The sequence below is a fragment of the Telopea speciosissima genome, chromosome 8 (genome assembly GCF_018873765.1).
Source record: "Telopea speciosissima isolate NSW1024214 ecotype Mountain lineage chromosome 8, Tspe_v1, whole genome shotgun sequence".
NCBI lineage: Eukaryota > Viridiplantae > Streptophyta > Magnoliopsida > Proteales > Proteaceae > Telopea > Telopea speciosissima.
The window spans coordinates 1,035,225-1,062,487 of NC_057923.1; the positions used below are offsets into that span (position 1 = coordinate 1,035,225).

General features: G+C 40.2%; 1 protein-coding gene across 1 annotated transcript in view; it reads right to left on the reverse strand.

The window, feature by feature from the left end:
* The window catches only part of LOC122671086, a 52,297-nt gene that overhangs the window by 13,255 nt on the left and 11,779 nt on the right, over positions 1 to 27,263 (reverse strand). The window contains exons 9-13 of the mRNA XM_043868182.1: positions 22,179 to 22,345; positions 3,199 to 3,309; positions 2,915 to 2,966; positions 2,721 to 2,830; positions 2,495 to 2,623 (exon numbers count right to left, since the gene is read on the reverse strand). Coding sequence (XP_043724117.1) covers positions 2,495 to 2,623; positions 2,721 to 2,830; positions 2,915 to 2,966; positions 3,199 to 3,309; positions 22,179 to 22,345 — 569 coding nt within the window. The remainder of the gene's footprint in view (positions 1 to 2,494; positions 2,624 to 2,720; positions 2,831 to 2,914; positions 2,967 to 3,198; positions 3,310 to 22,178; positions 22,346 to 27,263) is intronic.

The window sequence follows — 27,263 nt, forward strand, 5'->3', positions numbered from 1 at the left end:
TGTAATGTTCTTCGGATATAGAACAGTGAATGGCATTCCGGAATCACCCCTTCGGACCTACCACGGGTTATCCAACACCTCTCCCCTGTTGGTAAGGGCTGTAGTACTGGGTTTATGTTAGTCCTAACCATATGCAGTCTAAAATGATGACATATGTTTCAATAAGAGTCATACAGTAAGCTGTCTAGTAACATCATCATAACCAAGTAATTCCAAGAACAATAATATGTGCAATGCAATATGAAGATGCATCCTAAATTATGCATATCTAATGCAAAGAAATAAAAGCTAATAAACTATATGATTAGAGTTGTAAAAATAGTGCATGAGATGGCATACTAACAAAGCAGAAATTAATTATAAACGCACAAAATTAAGGTCAAATTCCCTTACCTATGATGGAAGATATGCCTAGTCAGATAGAATCCTAAAAACCAAGTAATCCTCACCAAAATAGAGTCTAACAGTCCTAGATAGATAAACAAACATCATAAATTAGTTGTGGAAGGAGCCCTAGGTCCAAGCCCTAACATCTAGGTTCAAAACTGGGACAAAATAGTGAACCGGATTCACACCAGGGACCCTACGGTCGACCAGTTGTAAGCCTGCAACTCCATCCCGTCCAAAAGCCAGAATTGGGGATTTTTGCTGTCAAGCATGGATCTTGACATGCATGGTCTGGTTTTGATGGGAAGAGGTTTAATTACAGTGTATCTTGTTAATTGGGTTAAATTGGACCCAACAACAAGTTCAATTTGTGGATTTGCTCAAATACTTATCAATCCCTAAGCTTAGGGCTGAAATGGGTTGTAGTCCATGAAGTGTTCAAGGAAGAAGAAGAGGAATTAGGGAATTTCAGTTTAAGTTAAAGGCTTACTTATACTTGAAGATGAAGGAGATGGTAGTACCCAACTCCAATATTGATAAACTTCTATCAAGGTATGAAGATCCAACCAAGTCCAAGCTTTCTTCTCTTCTTCTCCTCTCTTCCTTCACTTTCTCAATTTCTTTCTCTCTAGACAGATTCGGTTCTTGGTTTAGGAGAGAAAGAAATGAATGAAATACTAAGTCTTCTATATATAAGAGGGCTGCACTAAGGTTTGTTTGGTTCAGCCTATAGTGAATCAGTTTTTAAAATGTGTTTTTCTTAACTGATTTTTATAAAAATAAATAGCTAATGGACTATGTCTAAGTCAAATAACATATGTCATGTGACATAAATAGGAAGGTTAGCTAGGGTTGGCTATGGAAAATTGGATTCCACACCGGGGACATGGGTCCCACAAGGGTAAGTTACCATTCTACCCCTAATATACAATTTAAACAATTAAACTATATAAACATATAGGAATAGGATAATACTTACAATACAGTCTATGAAATGGAGAGTTTCTGCATGTGTGCATCTAAACATGTCTGACACATGTAGCTTAGATGCAGGTAGGCAGCAGAATCCTCAAAGTCAAGAATGGCTTGTTGTGATGACTCCCCAGAATCCTCCAAAGGTGAGTCAGAGAATTGATCTGTATCCTCCACCGATGTAACCCACAGTATCGAGACAACCATCGACACTGAACTAGAACCTGAAATCACACAAGTTCCAAAGTTCAAATTTATAGTGGATTTCACAGTGGCATGGCCATGTTCAACGAAGGCCTTTGGATGCCCTAGTACGGAGGAGTGATTTGATTTCGGATTGAAGGAACAAAGAGCCAAGGCTAGACCTAAAATGACCTTAGGATAAGTGGTGAGGCATGCATAGCTTCGGCCTTGTATCAAGTATGACCTTGAATAGAGCTCATTGGAGGGCAAGGATCCATGTAGCTGACCCCATTTAATTGGATTAAGTCTTAGTTGTTGTTGTTGTTGTATATATGTTGTAACCAAAGTTGGTGAAAAATAAGTTGTAACCTTACTTTTTTGCCATTTTCTGATCACATTTTTCTTCAATGAGGGTAAATGCTGTCGTTTCACATAAAATAATGACAACTCATAACGATAAGTCACTTTCAACTTATTTAAAAACTACTTTTTGCCTCTGCATAAAATAACTTTTGGGAAAGACAAGGGGCAATCAAATGAAGGTTACAACTTTTCAGTTCACCACTTTGGTGACAACAAGTTGAACACACACACACACACACACACACATATATATATATAAAACCAAAATGATTCATTATAACTTCATAAAATACGTCGAGGATCATATACCTGCACACATGCATGTGTGAGAAGGTTTGCATTGGATCTAGTTCCCCAAAGTCTACACCAGAACTCAATCCAACTCTGAGTGTTGTGTCCCAACCCAAGAGCAAGTGCACAATCTTAATTTCAGAAAGGATAAACCAGGATTGGTTCAGATACGGGTTGAAAATGACCCAACTTGCAATAGCATTAGGCAGTCAACTAACTAGCATATTAAAACCAACTAATGCACATCTGAACACTCACTGACATTAGATGCAAATCAGGAACACCATTGAGTTGATACCTCTGAGAGGCAGAGAATATGTCTAGAAGACCAAATTCCAGAAGATGCATCTTTCACACTTTCAATGGTAGGGAAGATGATCTTCATAGATGGACTTTTTAATTCTTGACTAGCATTCCAGCGGCCCCACTGTCAAAATTATGAACTAAATCCATTAACTTGAAAATAATATGTCCAAACTTTCACACATATACAACGATTCACAGGGTATTAAAAGGAATGCCACCTCTGGGTCAGACTCCTCAGACTCTGAGAATTGAGAGAAACGCTTTCCAGCAGCTGCTGAAAATGCAGCTAAAAAGCTTGCATTGACTGATGTTCCAATTGAAGATGAACCTTTGCAACAACAAAAGAGAAAAATATCACAACTGATGTTTTATAATTCTTTTTGATAGCCTACCATAGAACTAGAACCCTCACCATATATGAAATCAGTTTCTAGTGATTCAGGCCACTTGAACCGACCCAACACCTTGTAGAAAGGAAAAGAAGTAAAGGAGAAAAATCAGAGTTATGTTCTAAAATAAGATAACAATCATTAAGCAAAACACCCAAACTTTAGAAGCATGTCACAGGGACAAAAATCTGTCTCTATAGGTTGACAGCATGGCTGCAAAAAGGAAAAATACGACCATAGGACAGAATGAAATCATCTGAAAGCTAAACAGAAGAAATTACAATCTAGCCAGCTCCATCACCATTACCTCTTGTAAGCGCCATAGGCCTACACACCTATGCATGGATGCAACGAGCGAACAAATTGCAGGAACATGTTCAGCTTGCAGAATCCTTGATATTTCAGCAAACTTTGGCCCCTACAAAACATTATGAAGACATAATAGCTTTGACATCATTGCAGAGATAAAGGTGACTCTTTTACTAGACTGCTGGTTTGGAAACCTAGCCTAGCAGACACAAATATGTGCCACAGGAAATGGGGGAAGAAAAACTTGGGAAGATATATCAGTATGATAGCATCATTTGCAAGTCTTTATTTTACAATTTCATTTTTTTGAAGTCTCAATATTGCCACCAAGTTCATTTCAACCTGCAGTTGCATGTGTATGGATACTAAGCAGAAAATGGCCAATGAGGTGCGAAGACCAAGAAAAAACTATGCCTTTACTTCCTATATATTCCTACCAAGATTTTTACTTTTGAGGAAACTTGCGTGTCTGTATTAAGGTCCAGTGGGTGGTACATGTAGCCAAGCTAAACCAGGTGGACCTAGGTTCGATCTATTTCCTGTGACATGGAAGGTTGATCTGGCCATCCCAAGTCCCAACCATCAGATCTATAGGTGATCCGTTAAATTAGCCACATGACAGATTTGGTGGTCTAACTCAATTGCATGCTCCATCATTAATTGGGATTTTCCCATTGTATATACCCAACCTTCTCTTTCCCCTCACTCCAAAATATTACTTTTCAACCATTAGAGCTTTGTTTAGTCATGTGCTGAACTCCGTTTAAGCTGAAACTTCTCTAGGAATAAAAGGTGATGTAAGCTATGTGTCAAAATTTAAGGGTCAACCTAAGCAGCCGGGATATATCCAATCATCCAAACATATTGCCCCCCCCCCCCAAAAAAAAATAAAAAATTGGCACCCATATGTACATATATACATACAGATGCATGGGAATGTGATGCAATATCGGGATTCGAAAACCCTGTTTGGGTTCGCTGTGGGCCCAATAGACTAATAGAAAACCCACTTTAAGATTATAATGGAAAAACAGTGAATATCCCCAAGTACAAGGGAGAGTGGCAATCTGGTAATTAGCTAGATTTTCCATGGGTTTACTTGGTTGGTAAAGGAAAGAGGACATAAAAGGGTTAAGAATTATTGAGTGGGGGTAAACTTTGGAACAAAACAACAATAAAGATTGTAAAAATGTAAAAACCAGGAAACCAGTCCCTACAAGAGCAAGGAGACAGAAGAAGAGAAAAGAGAGACAAGAGAGAGCACGAAGAGAGAAAAAGAAAGGAACTCTAGAGTTCATGGTAGGATTCAGAATAGCCTACAGTGAGCCTAGGCCCACATACTTATAATCAAATAAGTTGTAAATTACAATCAAGGACAACTTAACATAATTACAAATAACTAACAATTAAAACAACAATAAACCCCCTACGCATACTATTTAACACTCCCTATCAAGCTGGAGCATATATATCTCCCATGCCAGCTTGGAACAACCATAAAGAAAAGCAGGCCTAAACAACGCCTTAGTGATCAAACCGCCAAGTTGATTGCCGGAATTAACAGATGGAGTAGAAATTAGTTTCTTCATAACATCCCTCACAAAATGGCAGTCAACCTCAATGTGTTTAGTCCGCTCATGGAAAACCGGATTACGAGCAATATAAATAGTTGTTTGTGTATATCACAATACATCTCCATAGGTTTACTATTGAAAACCTAAGCTCCTGAACAAGAGATATCTGCCACATCAGTTCGGATGCAGTATGGGCTATAGCCCTATACTCAGCCCCTGCATTGATCAAGCCATTATAGTTTGCTACTAACTTGTCCAGGTAACAAGATTATCACCAATAAATGTACAATACTCAGAAGTAGATCTGCATGATCACCAACAGCACCAACCTATTCAACATCAGAGTAACCCACAATATCAGCATGACAAATGACGCTGATAAATAATTTCTTTGCCTAGTACACCTTTTAAGATATCTTAAAATACGACATGCAACATCCCAATGAGCCTGCTTTTATCCATGGATTGATTAATAACACCAACAATGAAAGAAATATCCAGTCAGGTAACAGTCACATAAATAAGTTTTCCAACTAGCCGCATATAATGGTAATCCACAATTCCATTGCCGGAGGAAGATCGGCTTTTTGCCAACATTCCAAGAGCCACCTAGCACATGACATTTGTCACTGTCATCTGAGAACTTGAAGATGAAGAATCCGTTATCCAAGAGGTAAGTTTTGAAACGACCACAAGTTTTCCATTGCTTTGTTAAGGATGATTTTACTAAGGGGAAGGGGGGACGGTTACCCATGAAATGCCCAAGTAGGCATTTATCGCATTTCTTTGCTTCATGGATCAGAAGGTCAGCTTCATAGTGGGCAGCTTTGGAACCCCCAATGATGGTGGGAGGGGCAAAGTGGAGGGGGAAACCTTCACGAAGAGTAGGGATTGACTAGCTAAAAAGAGAGGACCATGGCAATACTCCAGGAGAGGAGAGGAAGGGAGAGGAGGGGGAGACCTTAGGTGGCGGCGACACCACCCTAGGATGATCAGCTATTGGAGAGATTAGAGGGACATGGGAGAGGGGGTCAAGATGATGCAAAGTGATGGAATATTTGAGGAATTGAACTTATGTCAATGAGACACAAGCCCACTCTTATTTATAATAATGATAAAGAAGTACAAGTTACAATAATACCCTTAGGGCAACACAAGATAAACCCTATTGGACCATTATACCCTTGTACCCAGAATACAACACTCCCCCTCAAGTTGGTGCATAGATATAAATCATGCCCAACTTGCTAACTACTAAAATAAAATTCTTAACAAGTAAACTCTTAGTAAATACATCAGCTAACTGATCACCCGATGGGACAAAGGAAATACAAATAGGACCCTATTCTATCTTTTCCTTGATGAAGTGGCGATCAATCTCCACATGTTTGGTTCAATCATGCTGAACTGGGTTATGGGCAATGTTAATTGCTGATTTGCTATCTGAGTAGAGACGCATGGGCACCTCAACCTCAACTCACAAATGCCATGGGCCATAGCCCGAAATTCTGCTTCTACACTGGACCAAGCCACTACTGCCTGCTTCTTACTTCTCCAGGTGACTAGGTTACCACCAACATATGTACAGTGCTCAGAAGTAGATTTCCTATCATCAGGGCAGCCAGCCCAATCGGCATCTATGTATGACTCAATACGAAGGTGATTATTAGAGGAGATGAGAACACCTTTCCCTTGGGCAGCCTTTAAATATCTCAAGATCCTATAAACAACATAATGAGATGAATATGGATGATGCATGTATTGACTAACCATGCTAACAGCAAAGGCAATATTTGGTCGAATAAGACAAATAGATGAGCCTCCCAACTAGCCTCTGATAGTTGCTTTTGTCAACTGGTTCGCACTCTATACTACGAAGATGAGAATTAGGCTCCATAGGGGTGTCAGCAGGCTTACAACCCAGCATTCCTATATTTGTTAAGAGATCAACAGTATATTCCGCTGAGAGAAATTCCTTAAGCAGAATATGCAACTTTTATGCCCAAGAAATACCTCAATTTTCCTAGGTCTTTAATCTCAAACTCCTGTTCCAGGAATTTTTCAAGGAAGACATTTCCTTCATGCTACTTCCAGTGACGACAATGTCATCAACATAGACAATCAAAATAGTGATATGGGATGAAGTTTACTTGATGAAAAGAGTGTAATCGACATTGCTTTGCTTGTAACCAATAGATACCTTATGAAACCGACCAAACCAGGCTCTGAGTTATTGTTTTAAACCAACAATGCCCGCTTGAGTTTACAAACTTTTCCTTGAGCCTTTTGAGAAACAAAACCTGGTGGAATCTCCATGTATACTTCTTCCTCAAGTTCTCCATGCAAAAAAGCATTCTTGACATCTAGTTGTTAAAGGTCCCATCAGCCTTGTGCTTCACCATGAACATGTTGATCTAATGGCATTGTTGTCATTGTTGGCAACTTGGTGGACAGAAGTGGTGTAAGGAATGTGCTAAGCTTGTCTGCAAGTTGGGAATAAGGAACACTGTGTGAGCCTCAAAATTAATAAATAAAGTATGTCCCCATGGCATGTGAGCTTCCAATGAGAAGACAGAAAGCATGACCTAGAAAATGAAAGGGGCAGCAAAATCCCATAGCATGTGAGCTTCCAATGAGAAGACAGAAAGCATGACCTTGAAAATGAAAGGGATAGCAAAATCCCATGACATGCGTGAACATTCAACATTTTATCATATAAGCATTGCCAATAAAAATAAAAGGGAAAGAAAAAAAGTAAAGTTGTAGAAAGGCGAAAACATTGGGTGCCTAACTCTTCTTGCAAGCCAGGTGATGCATATGGAAAATGCCCATAGCTCTCCAAGGGGTTTCCAACTCTTGACAATCCTGCTTAGGATGACATGACTCCTTGAGGTATGTCTTGGTAGCACACAATAGCATTGTAGTTTCATTCGTGCTTATTTTTCATGTTCGCATAGTATATTTCCCCATTGCATGAGTGTGTGAGTGTAGGCCACCTTGTTTAGTTATTTGAACATGCTCACAATCTCATAAATATTGTATTTAAGGTCTAACAACCTTGCTCTCAGAGATCTGGAGGTTTTGTGTACAGTTCATGGCTTAGTTTAAGAGATGAATTCTTAATATAGAGAGGTTTCTGGTGGTTTGAGCTCTTGGTGGCTCTTATTTCAGTTTATTGGATATGTTCCAAGAAAGTTCAAGGTCAAACTCGAGCTATATTGCCTCCTCAAGGTTCAAGTTCAAGATTTCTGAAAATTCAAGTCAAAACAGTGTTTTACTTGGTTTAGTGGTTGATTTGATGATTAGTGGGACCCACTAGTCTTCCGAGTGGCTACGCATGTTCAAATTCATGTTGATGGTGTGTTTCAAGTTACTTGAGCCAAACAATGGTTATTTGTGAAAATGACATGTTCAATTGCAAGTTTTCAAGTAAATCTGAAATTCAGCAACTGTGACTGTGAAGCCTTTTTAAAACTCTAGAAAAGTATGCATATGAGAAAGAAAAGACAAGTGGTTTGTGCCAACATGTTCACAAAGTTTTTCTCTACAAGGGTGAACAAACCATAGTCATTCGAGCTACAGGTCGATGTGTGTGAAGGCCAGAAGAGTGCATCAGGATCATTGTCAGTGAGCTGGACAACAAGTTTGAATTGATTTTGAAGATAGAGAAAGAGGAGAGAGAGTGTGGACCCCACCTGGGGGTGCCACGTGTCAGCGGGTAGTAAGGTGGCATGTCCACCTTGGCATTTGGCTGAGTTAACATGGCCCTATGGCCATCACAGCCTTGACAGCATGGCTGCACAAGCACCAGCCCAGCAACCTAGCACCATGGGCACAGCAGCCCAGGCAGCAGCCCAATAGCTCAGCCCCACGGGCACAGCAGCCCAGCCCTCTTGGGCATTTTGTCAAACAGCTTGTGGATGCTCCTGTACTGAGAAAATATTTGGAGGTTTTGAAAATCAAGCTACTGGAAGTCGTTCTCTGTAGCAGGTTAGTGATTTTTTCGGAGCATCACATGGGAATTCCAACCGTACGGATGTGAAGCTCGTGGCAAATAGTGGGAGATAAAAATTTCAGCTTTTTCTGACACATGTACAAATCATGGATGAGTCATCGTTGTCCAAAAAACGCAAGCAATTGTGTGGCTGAGATTGATCTTTAAATCTGAATTAGAATCTCTTGTTCTGATTGGTTGATCTAAATCATATCAATGGCCGAGATAGACGATTCTAAATGGACACCTCACAATTAAGCACATGCAAAATTGGTACACTTAAGTGATGACTTCTCATTGGTGGATCAAGAATCTAATATGATGGCTCTGTTTTAATCTCATATCAAAGATGAGGATCCAACGGCTTATGTGTGCTCCGCTCCCGTGTAAAGCGGAAGACGGAAGATTGAATCTTATTTTAATCTGGGCCGTCCGTATGATCTGATCTAATGGCCCAGATTGACTCAATCTTTGCCTCGAACTTTGGGCTATTTAAAAGTCGAATTTCGGGATTTGTGCAGAGACGCTACCGCCCATATTTTGACGTCCTCTACGCAGTGGTGAAGTCGGATTTAGGGTTTGATGCCTCTGTGATTTAATGTTCGAATTTTCTCAGAGAAGAAGGCATTTTGAGTAGATCGATGCATTGGGATCCGTGTCAGAGGCTTCCAGGACATGCTGCACGCTGCTACTGATGTCCAGAAGGTCTGCATCGACAGTGGTTGTAGTTCTACTTCGTTCTTGAGGTAGTTTTTCATTCAAGTTCCCCTTTTTATCATTTAGTCTTGTTGGGGAGTGAGATTCATGTAATTTTGAGTGTTCGGAATTTGGGTTGATCATATAAACTCACTGTTAGTGTTTAAAGCCTACTATGCTGGTACAGTTAGGTGTGTGAGAGTATTTCTTGTGGTTCCTGTGTCATATGGAACTGTGTTGAACCTGTGTAATAAGGTTTTTAATAGAAGTGTGCTGAGCAAAGCACGAAACCCGTGAGGGGTATTGCTCCGTCGACGTAGGCCATTATGCCAAACCACGTATATGCTTGTGTTGTGGTTTGATATTTTATTTTGAAGTGCTTACTTGCAGAGTGGGTGTGGTTCACTGGTAGACCAAGCTATTTTGTAGTGATTGGTGCGTGACCACACGGTTGTGTGTTAGTTGTTATAATCTGAGTTTGCGGAAAATTTTAATAAGCACAGATTCACCCCCCCCTCTCTGTGCCGAGTGCCATTCATCAGAACACCCATTTACACCCACAACTCTCTTTCTTGGATGAAGTTGCACCAATTCCCACGTGTTATTCTTCCCAAGGGCTCTCATTTCTTCAATCATTGCCTCTTTCCATTGTGAATTAGCCAGTGCTTTCTGCCAGTAGTTAGGGATAGGAACAGACGATAGGAAAGAAACAAAAGCATGGAAGAAAGGAGAAAGAGAGTCATAGGAGACCAAATTAGAGATGGGATGTTGAGTACAAATTCTTTTTCCTTTTCTAGTTGCAATTGATAAATCTAAGGTTGGGTCACTAAGAGGAAGGGACTTACCAGACAAATGTGGAGCACATGTAGGACTTGACTCTGGGAAGGCCAATTGGTGAGGAGAGATGGTGGTGGTCTTAACAGCTTGCTCTCTGTTTTTCCTCTTTCGAGAGCGAACAAAAACCTTCAATGGAGAAATAAGTGGTGTTGTTGCCTACTCCCCCTAACCGTGGGCTGTGATGGAGAACAAGATGGTGCCGGCTCCACCTGAACCATGGGCTGCTGTTCCTGCTTAGTTACACCCTCTGAAATCTCTATATCATCTTCCATCATGAGCCGCTCTACAGGTGTAATTGTGAAAGGCACCTCTTCACTTGTACCAAACTCCCCCTGAAGAGGTGCAGGGGATTTGAATAATAGGGAACTGTTTCCTAAAAGACGACATCCATGGTAACAAACATCTTGTGCGAAGGAGGGTGATAACATTTGTAACCCTTCTGAGTGGCAGATTAGCCCAAGAAAATGCAACAAAGTCCCCTGGGATCTAGCTTGCCTTGCATATGATGATTGCGTGCAAAAGCCACACGACCAAACATTTTGGGAGGTACAGTAAAAGTAGTGGAACCCATGAGAAGATCCAGTGGACAACGACCATCAAGCATAGAAGGCATCCGATTAATCAGGTATGCAGCCAAGAGAACCACATCACACCAAAATCGTGGAGGAACAGACATGGCAAACAGAAGAGAGCGAGCCACCTCCAGAAGATGGCAATTCTTGCATTCAACTACCTCTGAGTCGGTGTGTCAGAGGGGCATGGGAGAAGGGGTCGAGATGATGCAGAGTGATGGAATATTTGAGGAATTGAACTTATGTCAATGAGACACAAGCCCACTCTTATTTATAATAATGATAGAGAAGTACAAGCATAGTTATCAAGGCGGCAAGGAGACCATGGCGTTTGAGGGCCTTCCTAAGCGCCTTGGCGTTAGGGCGGCCTTAAGGCGTCGCCTTAGCGAACAAGGCGTTCTAGTGTTCTTTTTTTTATATAACCATTTTATTAGGCATAAATAGCATATTAATTTTTATATAATTTTATTTGTATCCTAAATAAATATGAAAGAATCGAAGTACATAATCAAGGAATTGCAAAATAGCATAATCATGACATGTCGGCTAAGGGTAGGGCATATCTACAAACACCTTAAAGACCTCCACGGAAAAGAGGGAAAGATAAAACGAAACGAAAAGGCCTCTCTCCTAAGTCCATCCAAATGCAGCCAAGAGAGCAGCCCAATCAAAAGTTCAAAACCATTCATAAATATGAAATATTTACAAGTTCGGGTCTTGTGATCACTTCATTTTAGTCCAATAAAGAAATCATTCAATTCTGTCAAAAAAAAGGAGGAAAAGAAAGAAGACAAGATTGAATGAAGTTACAGGAACTGTTTGTTACTCCATAGTCCACGGTCCTCTTTAGAAACAAACAAAAGAACATACAAGGCTGGAGATGTCGATGGAGAGTGGAGAGGTTAGACGGGGTTTAGGTTTAGAAGGAAAAAAGAAGAAAACAAAAAAGCACAATACTTACAAGGCTGGAGATGTCGTCGGTGGGGGTGGATGCACGAGATGGGGGTGTCGGTGGAAAGGACAGGTTAGAAGTTAGAACTTAAAAAGGGGAAAGGGGTTTATATTTTAGAAGGAAAAAGGGAAAAAAAAACACGATACTTACAATTAGCCTCGCCGGACGCCGGTGGAGGATGGAGACTGAGAGGGAGGACTGAGAACTTGAGAAGGAGTCGAAGAACTGAGGTCTGAGCTCTGACAGAGTCGCCGTCTCGCCGGATGCCGGTGGAGGATGGGGACTGAGAGGGAGGACTGAGAAGGAGTCGAAGCCATGAAGGACTAAGGTCTGAGCTGAGCTCTGTCGGAGTCGCTGCAAGTTGCCGCTGCGCTGCTTCTTTTCTCTTTCGTTTTTTTCTTTTTGATTTTGGTATGTCCCCCGAAGGTGATTAGGTGAATTGAGTTTGGCATTGGTATTTAGGTTTTGGTTTTTTTTTTTTTAAGTTTAACATATGATTCCATGCTTCTCACAGCATGGAACCAAAAATGTACAACCAATGACATATTTTCAATTAGAATAACTTAAAGTACATAAAAAAAATTAAAAAACAAAAATATAAAAAAACAAACACCAAAAAGCGACCACCTTGCTCGCAAGGCGTCCTAAGGCGTCGCCTTGGTGACCAAGGCGGTCGCCTTTCTTACATACCATAAGGCACCCCATCGCCATACCCCCAGATTTCCGCTTAGACGGGCAACGCCTTGATAACTATGAGTACAAGTTACAATAATACCCTAAAGGCAACACAAGATAAACCCTATTTGTCACACCCCGGCCCGGTTATTAAGGGCCAAGTGTGGCGGGATGTCTCTGACATCCAACCAAACCCCAAGGATCACAAGTGCAGTACCCTATTTACAATCATTGCTCACAGACACAGTAATCAGAGGCAGCGGAAACAATTTAATTAATAGAGATAACATCATTAATAAGAGAAGTCTAAGTGATATTTCATTTATATAAAGAATAAGGCTTGTGATACAACTATACAGTTCTCAAAGGTACCACAGAGTAAAAGTATACAAGAAACTATATTATAACTATATAAAGCATTTATAAAGCATAAAAGAGAGGGGAGGTAGCCTGGACTATCGGCCAAGCAGGAGGTCGCGCAATCATCACGTGCGCACGAACTATCGTGCACTTCAAACTCCAACGCCGCAAATCCAACATTAGAAGTAACTAAATCACCTGAAGAATAAGGATATCTACAGGGGTGAGCTCTCAACTGAGCCCAGTAAGGGGGGTACAAGCATACAAACACAATAAATCCACGATGCATGTGCTAAACTAACATGTTCCTAGCACAGATACTAAGTCTCATGGGGTATAAGTACTACTACTAGTGGTAGATGCTAACCTCGGTCCCGGAACTAACCCTTCGGTCACCGGAGCGAAACCATTCTACCACGGTGAGGACCCGCCAGTTCCGAAACTAACACATCGGACCCCGACAGACCCCCAAATGACCAACCCTGCCTGTTTCTTCCCACAGCGGAATTAGGGACCCGCTAACATGGGACAGAAGATGGCATCCCGGAACTAACACATCGGTCTCTGCCACGGGTTGTCCAACACCTTTCCCCCTGTTGGTAAAGGGCACAGTACTGGGTAATGAATATCAACCTAGCCCAGTGCAGTCTAAACATGATGAGGCAAGCATGATCTGAGTTATAAATTACCGAATTTCATCATAATAAATTCACATCATATAAATAATCAATGCAAATGCAATGCAGTATGTCTTTGTGCAACCTATTTTACATGCAGTCTAATACATTAAATAAAAGCTAGAAAACTACATGCTCTAGGTATAGAGGTAATGATGCATGAGCATGGCATTCAGTATAAAGTTGAAATTAATGTGATAAACACGCAGGAAATTAAGGTCGAATCCCCTTACCTGAGATAGTCGATAAACCTAGTCAGTTAGAAACCCAAAAGGCCAAGTAATCCTCACAAAAAATGGAGTAAGATAGTCCTAAATAAACATCATATATCAGTGAGGGTAATAGTCTAGGTCAAACCCTAAGGAATCAGTCCAACAATCACACAAAAAGGGGCAGCCAGATGCAGACTTCCAGTGAGCCGGTCGACCGCCCTTAGGCATGCAACAGCATCCGGGTCAGTGTCCGAATTTGGGGGTTTTGCTTCAATTCGCCAGATCTTTGCATGCATGGCCGATGGCCCAAATTAGGAATTTTAACATTAATTTGAGGTGGGTCAATCTATTTTGGGTTCCTATTTCATAATTAGTTAGTTAATTTAGGAATTTCTTCAATTAAACCTAAATTTCTTATCTAGAGTTCATGGACTAGTCATTGGGGACAGAAATTGGGCTTATTAGAGGTACTGCCATGGAAATTCAGGCATAATTGAGCCTAAATAGCATTAGGACAGCAAGCAATTGGGTAAGATTCTTATTACTTGAGCTCAAACTTAGAGCTTTAATGGCAGAATTTTTATTCCAGGTATACTTGGACTGAAATCCAGTAAATTAAGAAGAGAAAGAGAAGGAAACAGCAAGAGTTTTTAGGGCTTACCAGAAATTAGAGGCAGAACAGATGCTGGAATCACTTCTAATGGAGATCCAAGTTCAAGTTCAGCTGTAGGTGGTAAGCCTTCAAGAACAGCCTCTAATCCCTCTTCTTCTCTTCTCTTTTCCCTTTTCTTTCTTCTCCAAGGCTGGAACGATTCTGGTTCCTCTTCTCTTTGTTGGTGAATAATAAATAGTGTAAAGAGGGTTATATTTATAGAAACTTAAGCACTAAGGGGCTGTTTGGTCATTTGGGCATAAATTATTTCTAAAACTGATTCCAAAACTGTTTATAACCAAAATCCTGTTTCTATTGTTTTATTCTAACCATAAAGTGATGTCGGACGACATCAGAGATCATCCGAATACGGGTAATTGTTAAGGACAGGATTCCTCACTGGGGATGTGGGTCCCATAGGCAAATTGACCAAAATACCCCTCTAAGTCTAATCGGTCAAACATAACATTTTAAAAACACATTTAAATTATACTTACATTGAGTTTAATTAAGGGGAAGGTCCTGCAGCCTGTCTAGCCAGCAAACCCGACACAGGTAGCTCTGGTGCGGGGTCCCACTAGGTAAAAATTACTATTCTGCCCCTAATACACTAATTAATTAAAAATACAACATATATACAGATAAAATGGGATTCTTACCTGGGATTCGGCCTAAGACAGAGAAAGGCTTCGCAGGCCATCAAACCAACATGCCAAGCACAGGAAAAAGATGTGATGTTGCTCATAGCTTGAGGTTAGCATGGGAAATATTGAACCAAAATTTGAAACCACTCGGGTTCCAAAAGTTCAATCAATTTTTTTTTTTTTTTTTTTTTTTTTTTGCGGGTTTCACATTCCCCCAGCCTTATAAGAATTTCGTCCTCGAAATTGATGCACCTAGTAATCCGAACAGTTGAGGTTACTTCAACAGCATCATGACTTACACTCCCTTAAGTTGTTTCCTGTTTTGGGTATCGTACAATCTACCGGTCGATGGCTTTTGTTGACCTGTTTCTGGTCAAACAGTATTCTAAACCGACCAAAGACATTATCCCCTTTTCCAAAACTCTCCTATTCTTTCCCTAAACACATAAGAATATACAAAAGGAGGGGTCCTAAAGTATCTAAGGTAACTTGGGAACAATTCATTACCAGGCTCACTTACCATATCGACAAAGTATCTAAACCTAAAAATACAAGGAAAATATTCTTTTTCTTATTATTATTATTGTCTTCATTATTTTTGTTCTTCTTACTCTTTAGTGTTCATTTCTTTGCTTCTTTTATCTAAATTCTATTATGTTCATGGTCTTTTCATATAATGTAATTATTATATTTTTATCTATATTTCTGAGGTTTGGGTTGTAGTGTATAGGTATGTATAATTTTTTTTTACTTATAGGGTTTTCTATTATGAAGACTTTCCCTTCTGGTTATGCAATACCTAACTCAACTGTAGGATGACTTGGAATATTGATCGAATCCCTGGTGTTCATTCCCAAACGAAGGGAACATTCGGTGACCCATTACTCCACTCATATCTATTATTGAGCAAAGTGTTGACACATCCTTCAATTCCAGCTTCTCTCCGTTCTCAGTTATTATTATTATTTTTTTTTTTACTTAGTCTAAACAATGTAGCATTATTCTTTCTTTCTTTTACTCTCTAATTCTTTCAAGAATTCTCCTAGAAGACTTCCAACACATTTTGGGGCATTGAGTCCTAAGATATACCTTCCTAATCTATAAGGAAGTTGTCCAATCTCAATTTTTCTCCTCAAAATTTTTTTCAACCTTTTCACCTTTCTTGATCCTAGGTTGTGTTTCTTAGTCTTTTATATTTCTTTCAAGTCTTTTACTTTTGCTTACTTACCCTAGGTACTCAATATATAACTCGTTATTGAGAGGCAAAGGCATGACAAGCTATCATGGCGAGTTCCTAACATTAGTATCATATAGTACTTTACATATATTACAATTACATAAGCAACGAAATCATACACTATATTCATTATTAATAATTATGATAACACAAGAATACACATCTTTGTGTCATAATGTATTTATTTCTTTCTCTATTCACACTTACTACATTAATATATATATATACTTTTAATACATATATATATACACATTTATATACAATATGCATGTTTAATCTTATTTTATTTTCTATATATTTCATTATTTTGATGAAACACAGGTTCTATTTATTTATTGTATTATATACCTATTATTACTATTTTAATTAATATATATATAGTATATAATATGTATGTAATTTACTATATTTTATTTTAATTTTAATTTTATGTTTTGACCAAGCCGGATGCAACAGCCGGATTCAAACATCTAATGGGCCGGACGACCGCCTATCGAAGCAGTAGCTTCATAAGATTTTCGGATCAGCCGGATTCAGACACCCATCCAGCCGGATCGTCAGCCAGGCAAAACAGGCTTTATAAAACCCACTCAAAACACATCAAACTTCATTTCTTTCTCTTCCCTAACCCTTTCTAACTTCTCCTAAGGTTATTCTAGGGTTCCTATAACACTAATAAGAGTTTAAATCATAAGATCTACTCCTCCACATCTAAAGTAAGTGTTCTAAACTTAGAAATTTTGTACATTTTTTTGTTCTTCTTTTCAAAACCTAACTATGGCTCAGCATTTTTCCTAGATTTTAGGTAAATATTTACTCTTTTACTCCATTAACACGTATTTCTTTTATTCTTTGTTGGATTTTATGCATTTCTTATATTTTCTTCCTTTCATCTTAGGTTTTAACTACGGTACATTGTTTATTCTTATCTATCATTGTGAATGTGTTAGGTCTTAATACTAGGTATTATTTTTGTTTATTTTAAACATAGTACAGTGTTAATCATAAGATTACCTAGTTTTTAATATTTTCTTATTAAGTTTTTAAAGTTTACTCTATGTTTTGCACGTGTTCTATCTAATGCTATATTAATGTACACTATGATTTTTATATAATTACCTTCTCTCCTTATACTACCCTATTTTTTTATGTTTGCATCTATTTATACTTATATTGAAATCTAAACAGAATTTATTTCTTCCTAATGTGTTCCTATATAATTAGTTTACCTAGACATATTGATAAGCTTCCTACCTTAGTACCTTGTAGGTTTAACAATCTTACCTCAAGTTTTGTTGCTGTCCTAGTCTTTGCCTAAAGAATTTTCTTCTTAAATTTGCAGCATTTACCATAAATGACTGCAGCCCAAGGCCGTGGAGGGAGAGGTAGAGGTGCAGCTACGGTTCCAGCTGAAATCAACCCAAGGATCTTCCTGAAAGTGGAAGAAGATATGAATGTAGTCTTGGCTGACCTTATCCCATTCAAGGTCCAGGAAAGATTTGAGAAACTAGGGTAGTTATCCATGCTACAACCGGAGACACATTACTACCCTCGATTGGTGCGATTCTTTTTGAGCAATCAATCTTACCGGTATGAAGGAAAAGAGTTCATCATCAACTCTTATGTGAAAGACATGCCCATCTCTTTCAGCACAGCCCGGTTAGCTAATATTCAGAAGATATCTTATGAAGGGGAGTGGAGGTACTGCCCTCTAAGTGCTGATGCATCTGAGTTCCTGGCTGATGAAGAACAGGAATGGTTATATTCAGTCCTCACCAATGACAAGTTCTATGAGAGGATGAAATCTGAGTTGGACTTGCTTCCATCAGCCCATGTCTTATCTAGGATTTGTGGACACAATGTAGCCCAGAAGAGTGCTCACCGGACTGAGTTATCCACAATACAGATCCTTGCCACATACTGTCTCTATACAGGATACCAGATCCGCCTTCTTAATGCCATCATACGCACTACGGCACACCGCATGATAACCCTGGGCGTGGAAATCATTCTGGGAGGCTACTCACCAAGGTATTTCTCGATTTGGTGTAAACCTATTGAATGAGGAGGCTTCGGGGTGAAGTCTTCGAATATCAACCGGATTACCCGAGTGAAGATGGGTATAGAACTTCCACCTTTTTCCGTGCAGCTTAGTCATCCCGACCGCACCGACACGGCATGCACTCACCGATGCCGAGGATGCTACGCAGAGAGGACATACAGAGGCACGCAGAGATCCACTTCCTCCTCCTCGACACCCTTCACATGGTCATGCGGGTGCTTCTTCCTCGTTTGTTGCGGTTGTTCCTGCAGATGGTACTCCCTGGGGACAGCTCTTTAGCCGGTTTGAGGGCTTAGAGAGATGCATGGCATAGGGATTTGATGGCATGAGGAGAGACTTCACTCATGTTAGCGGTACCGTGTGTTCAGTAGCTGAAACCGGCCAGTGGAGATCCCGGGACCTGTGGGTTATGGGCCCACCACCACCACCACGGCAGTGATGACTTATGGATCCTAGTCTAGCTTTTACTTTACTTTCCTCAGTTGTTCTTTGTTGAACCTTGTACTTAAGGTCTGTAAAAAGTTGTAACCATTGTACTCTTATTTATAAAGTTTTTAATTTTCTATTTAATATCTTTTGTGTTGTACAATCAATTTTTATTTTATTTATTTATTTATTTCTATTTTTTTTAGTTATAGCTTTTAGTTGAAGCTATTATTTATCCCAAGTAGACTCACCTTCAGATTAATGAGTCTAAGAGCTGTTGTACTGTGAACTTGATTGTAAATAGGAGTAGAGCGCAAAGGCTCTGATACCACTTAAATGTCACACCCCGGCCCGGTTATTAAGGGCCAAGTGTGGCGGGATGTCTCTGACATCCAACCAAACCCCAAGGATCACAAGCGCAGACCTATTTACAATCATCGCTCATGCATACGCAGAATCGAGGCTGAAACAATTTAATTAATAGAGATAACATCATTAATAAGAGAAGTCTAAGTGATATTTCATTTATATAAAGAATAAGGCTTGTGATACAACTATACAGTTCTCAAAGGTACCACAGAGTAAAAGTATACAAGAAACTATATTATAACTATATAAAGCATTTATAAAGCATAAAAGAGAGGGGAGGTAGCCTGGACTATCAGGCCAAGAACAGGAGGTTGCGCAATCATCACGTGCGCACGAACTATCGTGCACTTCAAACTCCAACGCCGCAAATCCAACATTAGAAGTAACTAAATCACCTGAAGAATAAGGATATCTACAGGGGTGAGCTCTCAACTGAGCCCAGTAAGGGGGGTACAAGCATACAAACACAATAAATCCACGATGCATGTGCTAAACTAACATGTTCCTAGCACGATACTAAGTCTCATGGGTATAAGTACTACTACTAGTGGTAGATGCTAACCTCGGTCCCGGAACTAACCCTTCGGTCACCGGAGCGAAACCATTCTACCACGGTGAGGACCCGCCAGTTCCGAAACTAACACATCGGACCCCGACAGACCCCAAATGACCAACCCCCTGTTTCTTCCCACAGTGAATTAGGGACCCGCTAACACGGGAAAGATGGCATCCCGAACTAACACATCGGTCTCCCACGGGTTGTCCAACACCTTTCCCCTGTTGGTAAAGGGCACAAGATGGGTAATGAATATCAACCTAGCCTGGTCATCTAAACACGATGAGGCAAGCATGATCCGAGTTATAAATTACCGAATTTCATCATAATAAATTCACATCATATAAATAATCAATGCAAATGCAATGCAGTATGTCTTTGTGCAACCTATTTTACATGCAGTCTAATACATTAAATAAAAGCTAGAAAACTACATGCTCGAGGTATAGAGGTAATGATGCATGAGCATGGCATTCAGTATAAAGTTGAAATTAATGTGATAAACACGCAGGAAATTAAGGTCGAATCCCCTTACCTGAGATAGTCGATAAACCTAGTCAGTTAGAAACCCAAAAGGCCAAGTAATCCTCACAAAAAATGGAGTAAGATAGTCCTAAATAAACATCATATATCAGTGAGGGTAATAGTCTAGGTCAAACCCTAAGGAATCAGTCCAACAATCACACAAAAAGGGGCAGCCAGATGCAGACTTCCAGTGAGCCGGTCGACCGCCCTTAGGCATGCAACAGCATCCGGGTCAGTGTCCGAATTTGGGGGTTTTGCTTCAATTCGCCAGATCTTTGCATGCATGGCCCAAATTAGGAGTTTTAACATTAATTCAAGGTGGGTCAATCTATTTTGGGTTCCTATTTCATAATTAGTTAGTTAATTTAGGAATTTCTTCAATTAAACCTAAATTTCTTATCTAGGGTTCATGGACTAGTCACTGGGGACAGAAATTGGGCTTATTAGAGGTACTGCCATGGAAATTCAGGCATAATTGAGCCTAAATAGCATTAGGACAGCAAGCAATTGGGTAAGATTCTTATTACTTGAGCTCAAACTTAGAGCTTTAATGGCAGAATTTTTATTTCAGGTATACTTGAACTGAAATCCATTAAATTAAGAGGAGAAAGAGAAGGAAACAGCAAGAATTTTTAGGGCTTACCAGAAATTAGAGGCAGAACAGATGCTGGAATCACTTCTAATGGAGATCCAAGTTCAAGTTCAGTTGTAGGTGGTAAGCCTTCAAGAACAGCCTCTAATCCCTCTTCTTCTCTTCTCTTTTCCCTTTTCTTTCTTCTCCAAGGCTGGAACGATTGTGGTTCATCTTTTCTTTGTTGGTGAATAATAAATAGTGTAAAGAGGGTTATATTTATAGAAACTTAAGCACTAAGGGGCTGTTTGGTCATTTGGGCATAAATTATTTCTAAAACTGATTTCCAAAGCTGTTTATAACCAAAATCCTGTTTCTATTGTTTTATTCTAACCATAAAGTGATGTCGGACGACATCAGAGATCATCCGAATACGGGTAATTGTTCAGGACAGGATTCCCCACTGGGGATGTGGGTCCCACAGGCAAATTGACCAAAATACCCCTCTAAGTCTAATCGGTCGAACATAACATTTTAAAAACACATTTAAATTATACTTACATTGAGTTTAATTAAAGGGGAGGTCCTGCAGCCTATCCAGCCAGCAGCCCCGACACAGGTAGCTCTGGTGCGGGGTCCCACTGGGTAAAAACTACTATTCTGCCCCTAATACACTAATTAATTAAAAATACAACATATATACATATAAAATGGGATTCTTACTTGGGATTCAGCCTAAGACAGAGAGGCTTCGCAGGCCATCAAACCAGCATGCCAAGCACAGGAAAAAGATGTGATGCTGCCCATAGCTTGAGGTTAGCATGGGAAATATTGAACCAAAATCTGAAATCACTCGGGTTCCAAAAGTTCAATCATTTATTTTTATTTTTTTTTTTTGGCGGGTTTCACACTATTGGACCGTTATACCCTTGTACCCAAAATACAACACTCCCCCTCAAGTTGGTGCATAGATATCAATCAAAAACTGGAAATTTTCCAACATGTCTAATAGCTACGCCAAAATAAAAGATTACATAATATTTTTCTAAATAAAATAAGTTCTAAATATCCTACTGAACCAGAACAAAGTTGGAACCCTGTTCATCTTGATCTGGATGGCCAGACTGGTCAAGCCAGTTCAACCACGAATCTCCATCAGAATGTAGCTAATATAGGGGGGCCATGTCCATTCAACAGAAGAAATGGCCATATATGGCTCAAATCAAGTATATATGTTAAAATCGTTTGAAAATGGGAGCAGATAAGTAGCCAAACCAGCAGTACTAGGGCTATTCAGGCCAGACTGCATCAGAGATTTACCATCATAAAATAAAAACAGCAATTTGAGTATTATAGAAAAGATAAGTGTTAGCTAAAAAAGACATGCCTGTGACACATATAATATCAATCGTACTTTGCTATTGATCCCTTCTAAAGCAGCTGCAAGAACTTCTGTTGGAAAAATACAAGCAGAGAACCTGAAAACCCCAATATCACACAAAGGTGCCACCCACTTTGCAATATCTCTAGGTAGAAACCCAAGTTGAATGTGATCTGGTACACGAAAAGGTAACAGAATTACTGGGGCACTATGATACATCACAATACATAAACTACAACTTTAAAAGCAAGAAACATATGACAAACCCCAGCTCACATAAAGGATAATTGTCCTCTTGCTAGAAGAAGAGAATCCTTTGAATGCAGCAGAAGTATGACTACAGGACCTAAAGGAGGCTTCCTTAGACTCTAATACTAGAGTCTATGAGATAAACTGAGATGGCTAATTGGCTATTGAAAAACCTTAAAATGCAAGGAAGACAAAAAAAAATGAGTACACATTTCACACTGTTGATGACCTCATTTAACAGGTTTTGCTTGGCTATTTTTCTATGGTCATCCGATTGAAGTCAATAAAGAATGAGTTGAAAGAGTGAAATATCAATGATGGACCACATTTCAGGAATAGGTAATAGGAGTATAACCATCTATAATAAAAGTATAGTTGCATGAATTTGAAAATGACAAGTCTGAGCCACATTTTAAGAGACTGGGACTTCTCCAAAGTAATGGCGAACCAATTGAGTTCACCCAAACTAAATGAGACGTCACCGCTTAAACATAGTTAAAAATTTTAAATAACAGTAATTTGAAGGAACTTACCTCCCTTAGAGAACTCATCTAGATTACAAACAAGAATGCTCACGGCATTTGCATCTGCAGGTATATTAGTGTTTCTTCTTAAGATAACTTCTGACATCCCATATGCATTTTCTCGGCACTTTCCAAGGAAAGTAGCTAGCGTCTTAAGCTGTGCACCACTTGAATCAGCCGCAGTATGAAAACGGTGGCTCAGACCCACTACAGATGCTTCAACAGAGCCTAGGAATTTAATGCCAGTTGACTGTATCGTACATTGTTGAGCCTGATATAGAGATATGGGAACATGAGTCAAAGTGTCAAGGAAGCATTTATTGCATGCCAAGTTTGTTTTTTTTTTTTTAAAACAAAAAAAAAGAAAAACTGCCAAATCAACTTGGCCCTAAAAATTCTAATCCTTGACAACAGGGTACTACACCCAACAATTAAAACCTATACTCCCCACTCTATCCATTCTGAAGGTTAGAATAGAAGAGCTTTCCCCAAAATGGAATTGATATATAAACTACAAAAACAAAGACCCTCTCATCCTGCCCTTATTGCCTCCACCCCTTCTCCCTAGGATGGGGTGACATGGGGTTCCCACTTTAGTCAGGCCCCCATGCCTTCTAGAGAGGGTCTCCCTCTCCACTTTGTTCCACCTGCCATTGTTGGATCTTCTAAGGTAGCTCTCTGTCAAGCTGGTTTACTAATTAATGAGGCATCCAAATGGCAGAACTCCTTGGTTGGCCACTTTATCGGCAGCTGTCTGCCATTCAATATAGTCAAAACTCTCATTGTCCAAACAATGGAAAATTCAAGGGGTTCTAGACTTAATTGTTGGATAATGGGGGTTCTTCATCTTCAAATTTTTTGATGAAGAGGACAAGATTCGAGCCCTAGAGGGAGGGCCTTGGTAATTTGGTATGTTGGCCAGAAACCAATCTTCCTGCGGCAATGGGGTCGTTACCTTCAACTGCTACAGGTAGACCTCAGCAGCATCTCTCTCTGGATCACCCTTCCAGGGCTCCCTCTCCACTACTGGCATGAAGACGGCCTTAGTATAGTAGGCTCTGTTCTGGGGAAGCCGCTATACTCTGATGGTAGAACAAAGAAAATGGACCGCCTTGCCTCTGCAAGGATTTACGTTGAAGTATCTGCTGATGAAACTCCCCCATTGTCTATCTCTGTGGCTGATGATGAAGGCTTCTCATTCAATCAAGAAATATACTTCGAGTGGCTTCCTTCCCAATGCTTAGTCTGCAAGGTATTTAGCCACAACTCTAGTTCTTGCACTCCCAAGCATGCTGCCTCTGTCGAGCATCCTCAATCCTCAGTTACAGCGGCTGCTGCTCCCAGTATGCATAACCCCACCATTTACCCCCTACTCCCCTGATGAAACTCCTCCCATCGTCTGTCTCTATGGCTGATAATGAAGGCTTCTCGTTCAATCAAGAAATATGCTTTGAGTGGCTTCCTCCTGATGCAGATCCTAGCCTCCTCGAATTGAAGAAGCCACCCTAAGCCTAGGGTTTAGTAGGAGCCTTAGTCTAGTTTATTTCTATACTTGGTTTTTTTTTGTGTTTTTAATTGAACTGGTTTAAATTGGTTGCATCCAATTGGTTCAATTGGTCTAATTTAAGTGAAATGATCCTATTGGCTAAGAGGTTCTTATATCCTATTGGCTAGTAGGGAATCTTCTTTTATTTTAAGTAGTTTAAGTTGTTCTTAAGTCATTAGGGGTAGATAAGTCTTTTTCTTTAAAGTTTTTAAGTTATTTTTAAATTGGTCCACCTCTCCACGATTTAAGTGAGAGATTTGATTTGTAATAGATTTAGGAATAAGGCCTCTGGCCTCTTATTTAATAAGAAACCGTGGGAGAGGCTCCCCCACCAAGTTATGTTTAAAAAATCGTGCTTTGCTGTTGGCTTTTTGCTGCTGCTGCTTCTCTTCTCAGAGAATTGCCTTGTGAGTAATATCAAGGTTCCCTTGTGAGTCATATCAAGGGTGAGGGCTGGTGGACTCCGGCGACTCCTTGCATCTTGTAGATCGGGAGGTCCTTATTCTTCTTCAATCAAGTTTCTTCAAAACTGCTGCCATTGAAGTTCTTCCATTACAAGTAAGTTATTACAGAATTCTGCAAATAACCCTTCTTCTTCTTATCCTCTAACCTAGAACCACATTCCCCAATCGGTCCCCTACACCCTAGCTTCATCTACTGTCCATTAAACCTAATTCCCTCCATTAACTTCAACCTAGTTTCATCCACAGCTCCATTACCATCATCTCTGCACTCGACAGCAGCTCCTGCCCCATTCCAATAGTGCAAACATAATTCCCCTTAAACCCTAATAAAGCCCTACAGCCCTTAAACCAGCCTAGACCTAACCCACCATCAAAACCACACCATAATGCATTCGAACTACCCTCTCACTGCCAATATCACTCGATCAGAACCCCTCCCTTAAATTCCAACTCTAAACCCTAAAACACACCTCATCCCTTCATTCCCAAAACCCGAAACCCTAAACCTAAATTTCTGACATTTTAAAAACTTATTCAAACCTAACCTCAGCTAACCTAGTTCATTAAGACCTTTAAAACCTGCATATTAAAACTCTATAAACCCCATTACCATTAGTTAACCCTAACCCTAATTTCTGCCCTATTTAGCCTAAGCTGTCCCAATCGGCCGGCCTTGTTAGGTAACCCTATTCCCCTGGCTCCTAGTGGGACTTCTCCTACCTAGGACTACATCACCTCCCCAATGCTTAGTCTGCAAGGAATTTGGCCATGACTCCAGTTCTTGCACTCCCAAGCCTGCTGCCTCTGGCGAGCATCCTCAATCCTCGATTACAACTATTACTGCTCCCAGTATGCATAACCCCAACTACACCTCCTTTCACAAGTCAAATGGTTGGAAGTTTGGAACTTGGCGACTCTAACTACACCTACTTTCACAGGTCTATGAAAGCTCGTACAACTATCAACTTCATCCCCATGCTTTTGGCCAGAAATGGTTCCTCTCTCCATAGAGTTTAAGATATTAAGGCAGAGGCAGTTGGCTATTTGAGGAGATCTTCAGGCCTTCTTCCGCTGCATCCACCGAGATTATCCTTGAGGGTATTCTCAACAAATTTATTTCCAGTCACCTTCTTGCTAAACTCCGGGATATCCCCTCTAAGGAATAGATTCTAGGTGCTGTCCATGCTCACAAGGCTAACATAGCCCCCAACCCTGATGGCTTTAGTATGGGAGTCTTTTCCTCCTCCTGGGATGTTATCAAAGAAGACCTCATTAAGGCACTCAAGAGTTTCTTCTTCAACCCAGTAAGATCAAAAGGATCAACCACAACTTCCTTTGCCTCATCCCTAAGAAAGAAGGTGCCTCTGCTATGTCCAACTTCAGACCCATTTCTTTGTGAAATTTCTTGTACAAATTCATTGCCAAAGTCCTTGCCAACAGGTTTTAGTTGGTCGTTGACTCTCTAGTCAATGACAACCAATCGACTTTCATCGCAAGCAGAAGTATCTCTGTTAACATTCTCCTCTATAATGAGTTTGTTAGAGGCTTTGACAAAAAGAATCGCTCCCCTACCACCCTAATGAAGATTGACATCCACAAAGCCTCTGACTCCTTGAGATGGGTCTTCATCTCTCAAGTCATCTTAAAGATGGCCTTTCCTCCATTTTTTGTCAATTGGGTCTACCACTGCATTTCTTCTCCGTACTTCTCGGTGCTTGTCAACGGTAGTCTGGCCAATTTTTTCGCCTCTACTGTGGGCATTCATCAAGGTTGTCCCCTCCCATTCATCTTCTCTGTGGCCCTTGAAGTCCTATCCAAGAGTATTCAGAGTAGTAATACGGATCAACAACTTATCTACCCCATCCCTACGTGAAACGCTCTTAATCACTCCCATCTCGCCTTTGTTGATGATCTCATAAACTTCTCCAAAGCGAACATTGGTTCGAATCAATCCCTTAAATCTCTCTTGTTCTTGGTGGGGAGTCTCAGATGGTGTCAAGGCTAACTTGACTAAGAAGACAGGGTTCTCCATGGGCCGTCTTCCGGTCAAGTACTTAGGTTTGTCTTTGATTCTGACCAGCTTGACAGCTCACCACTACAATCCTATGTTAGATCTTATGCGTAACAGCGTGCACCTTTGGAAGGGCAAGCTTCTCTCCTATGTTGGTCACCTAGAATTGATCAGATTTGTCCATCAGTCCTCTTACATCTATTGGTTTGGCATTTTCAGGCTACCCCAATCCACCATTAAGGAGTTGGAGTCCCACATGTGTGCCTTCCTTTGGAAAGGAGCTGAATCATTCAAATT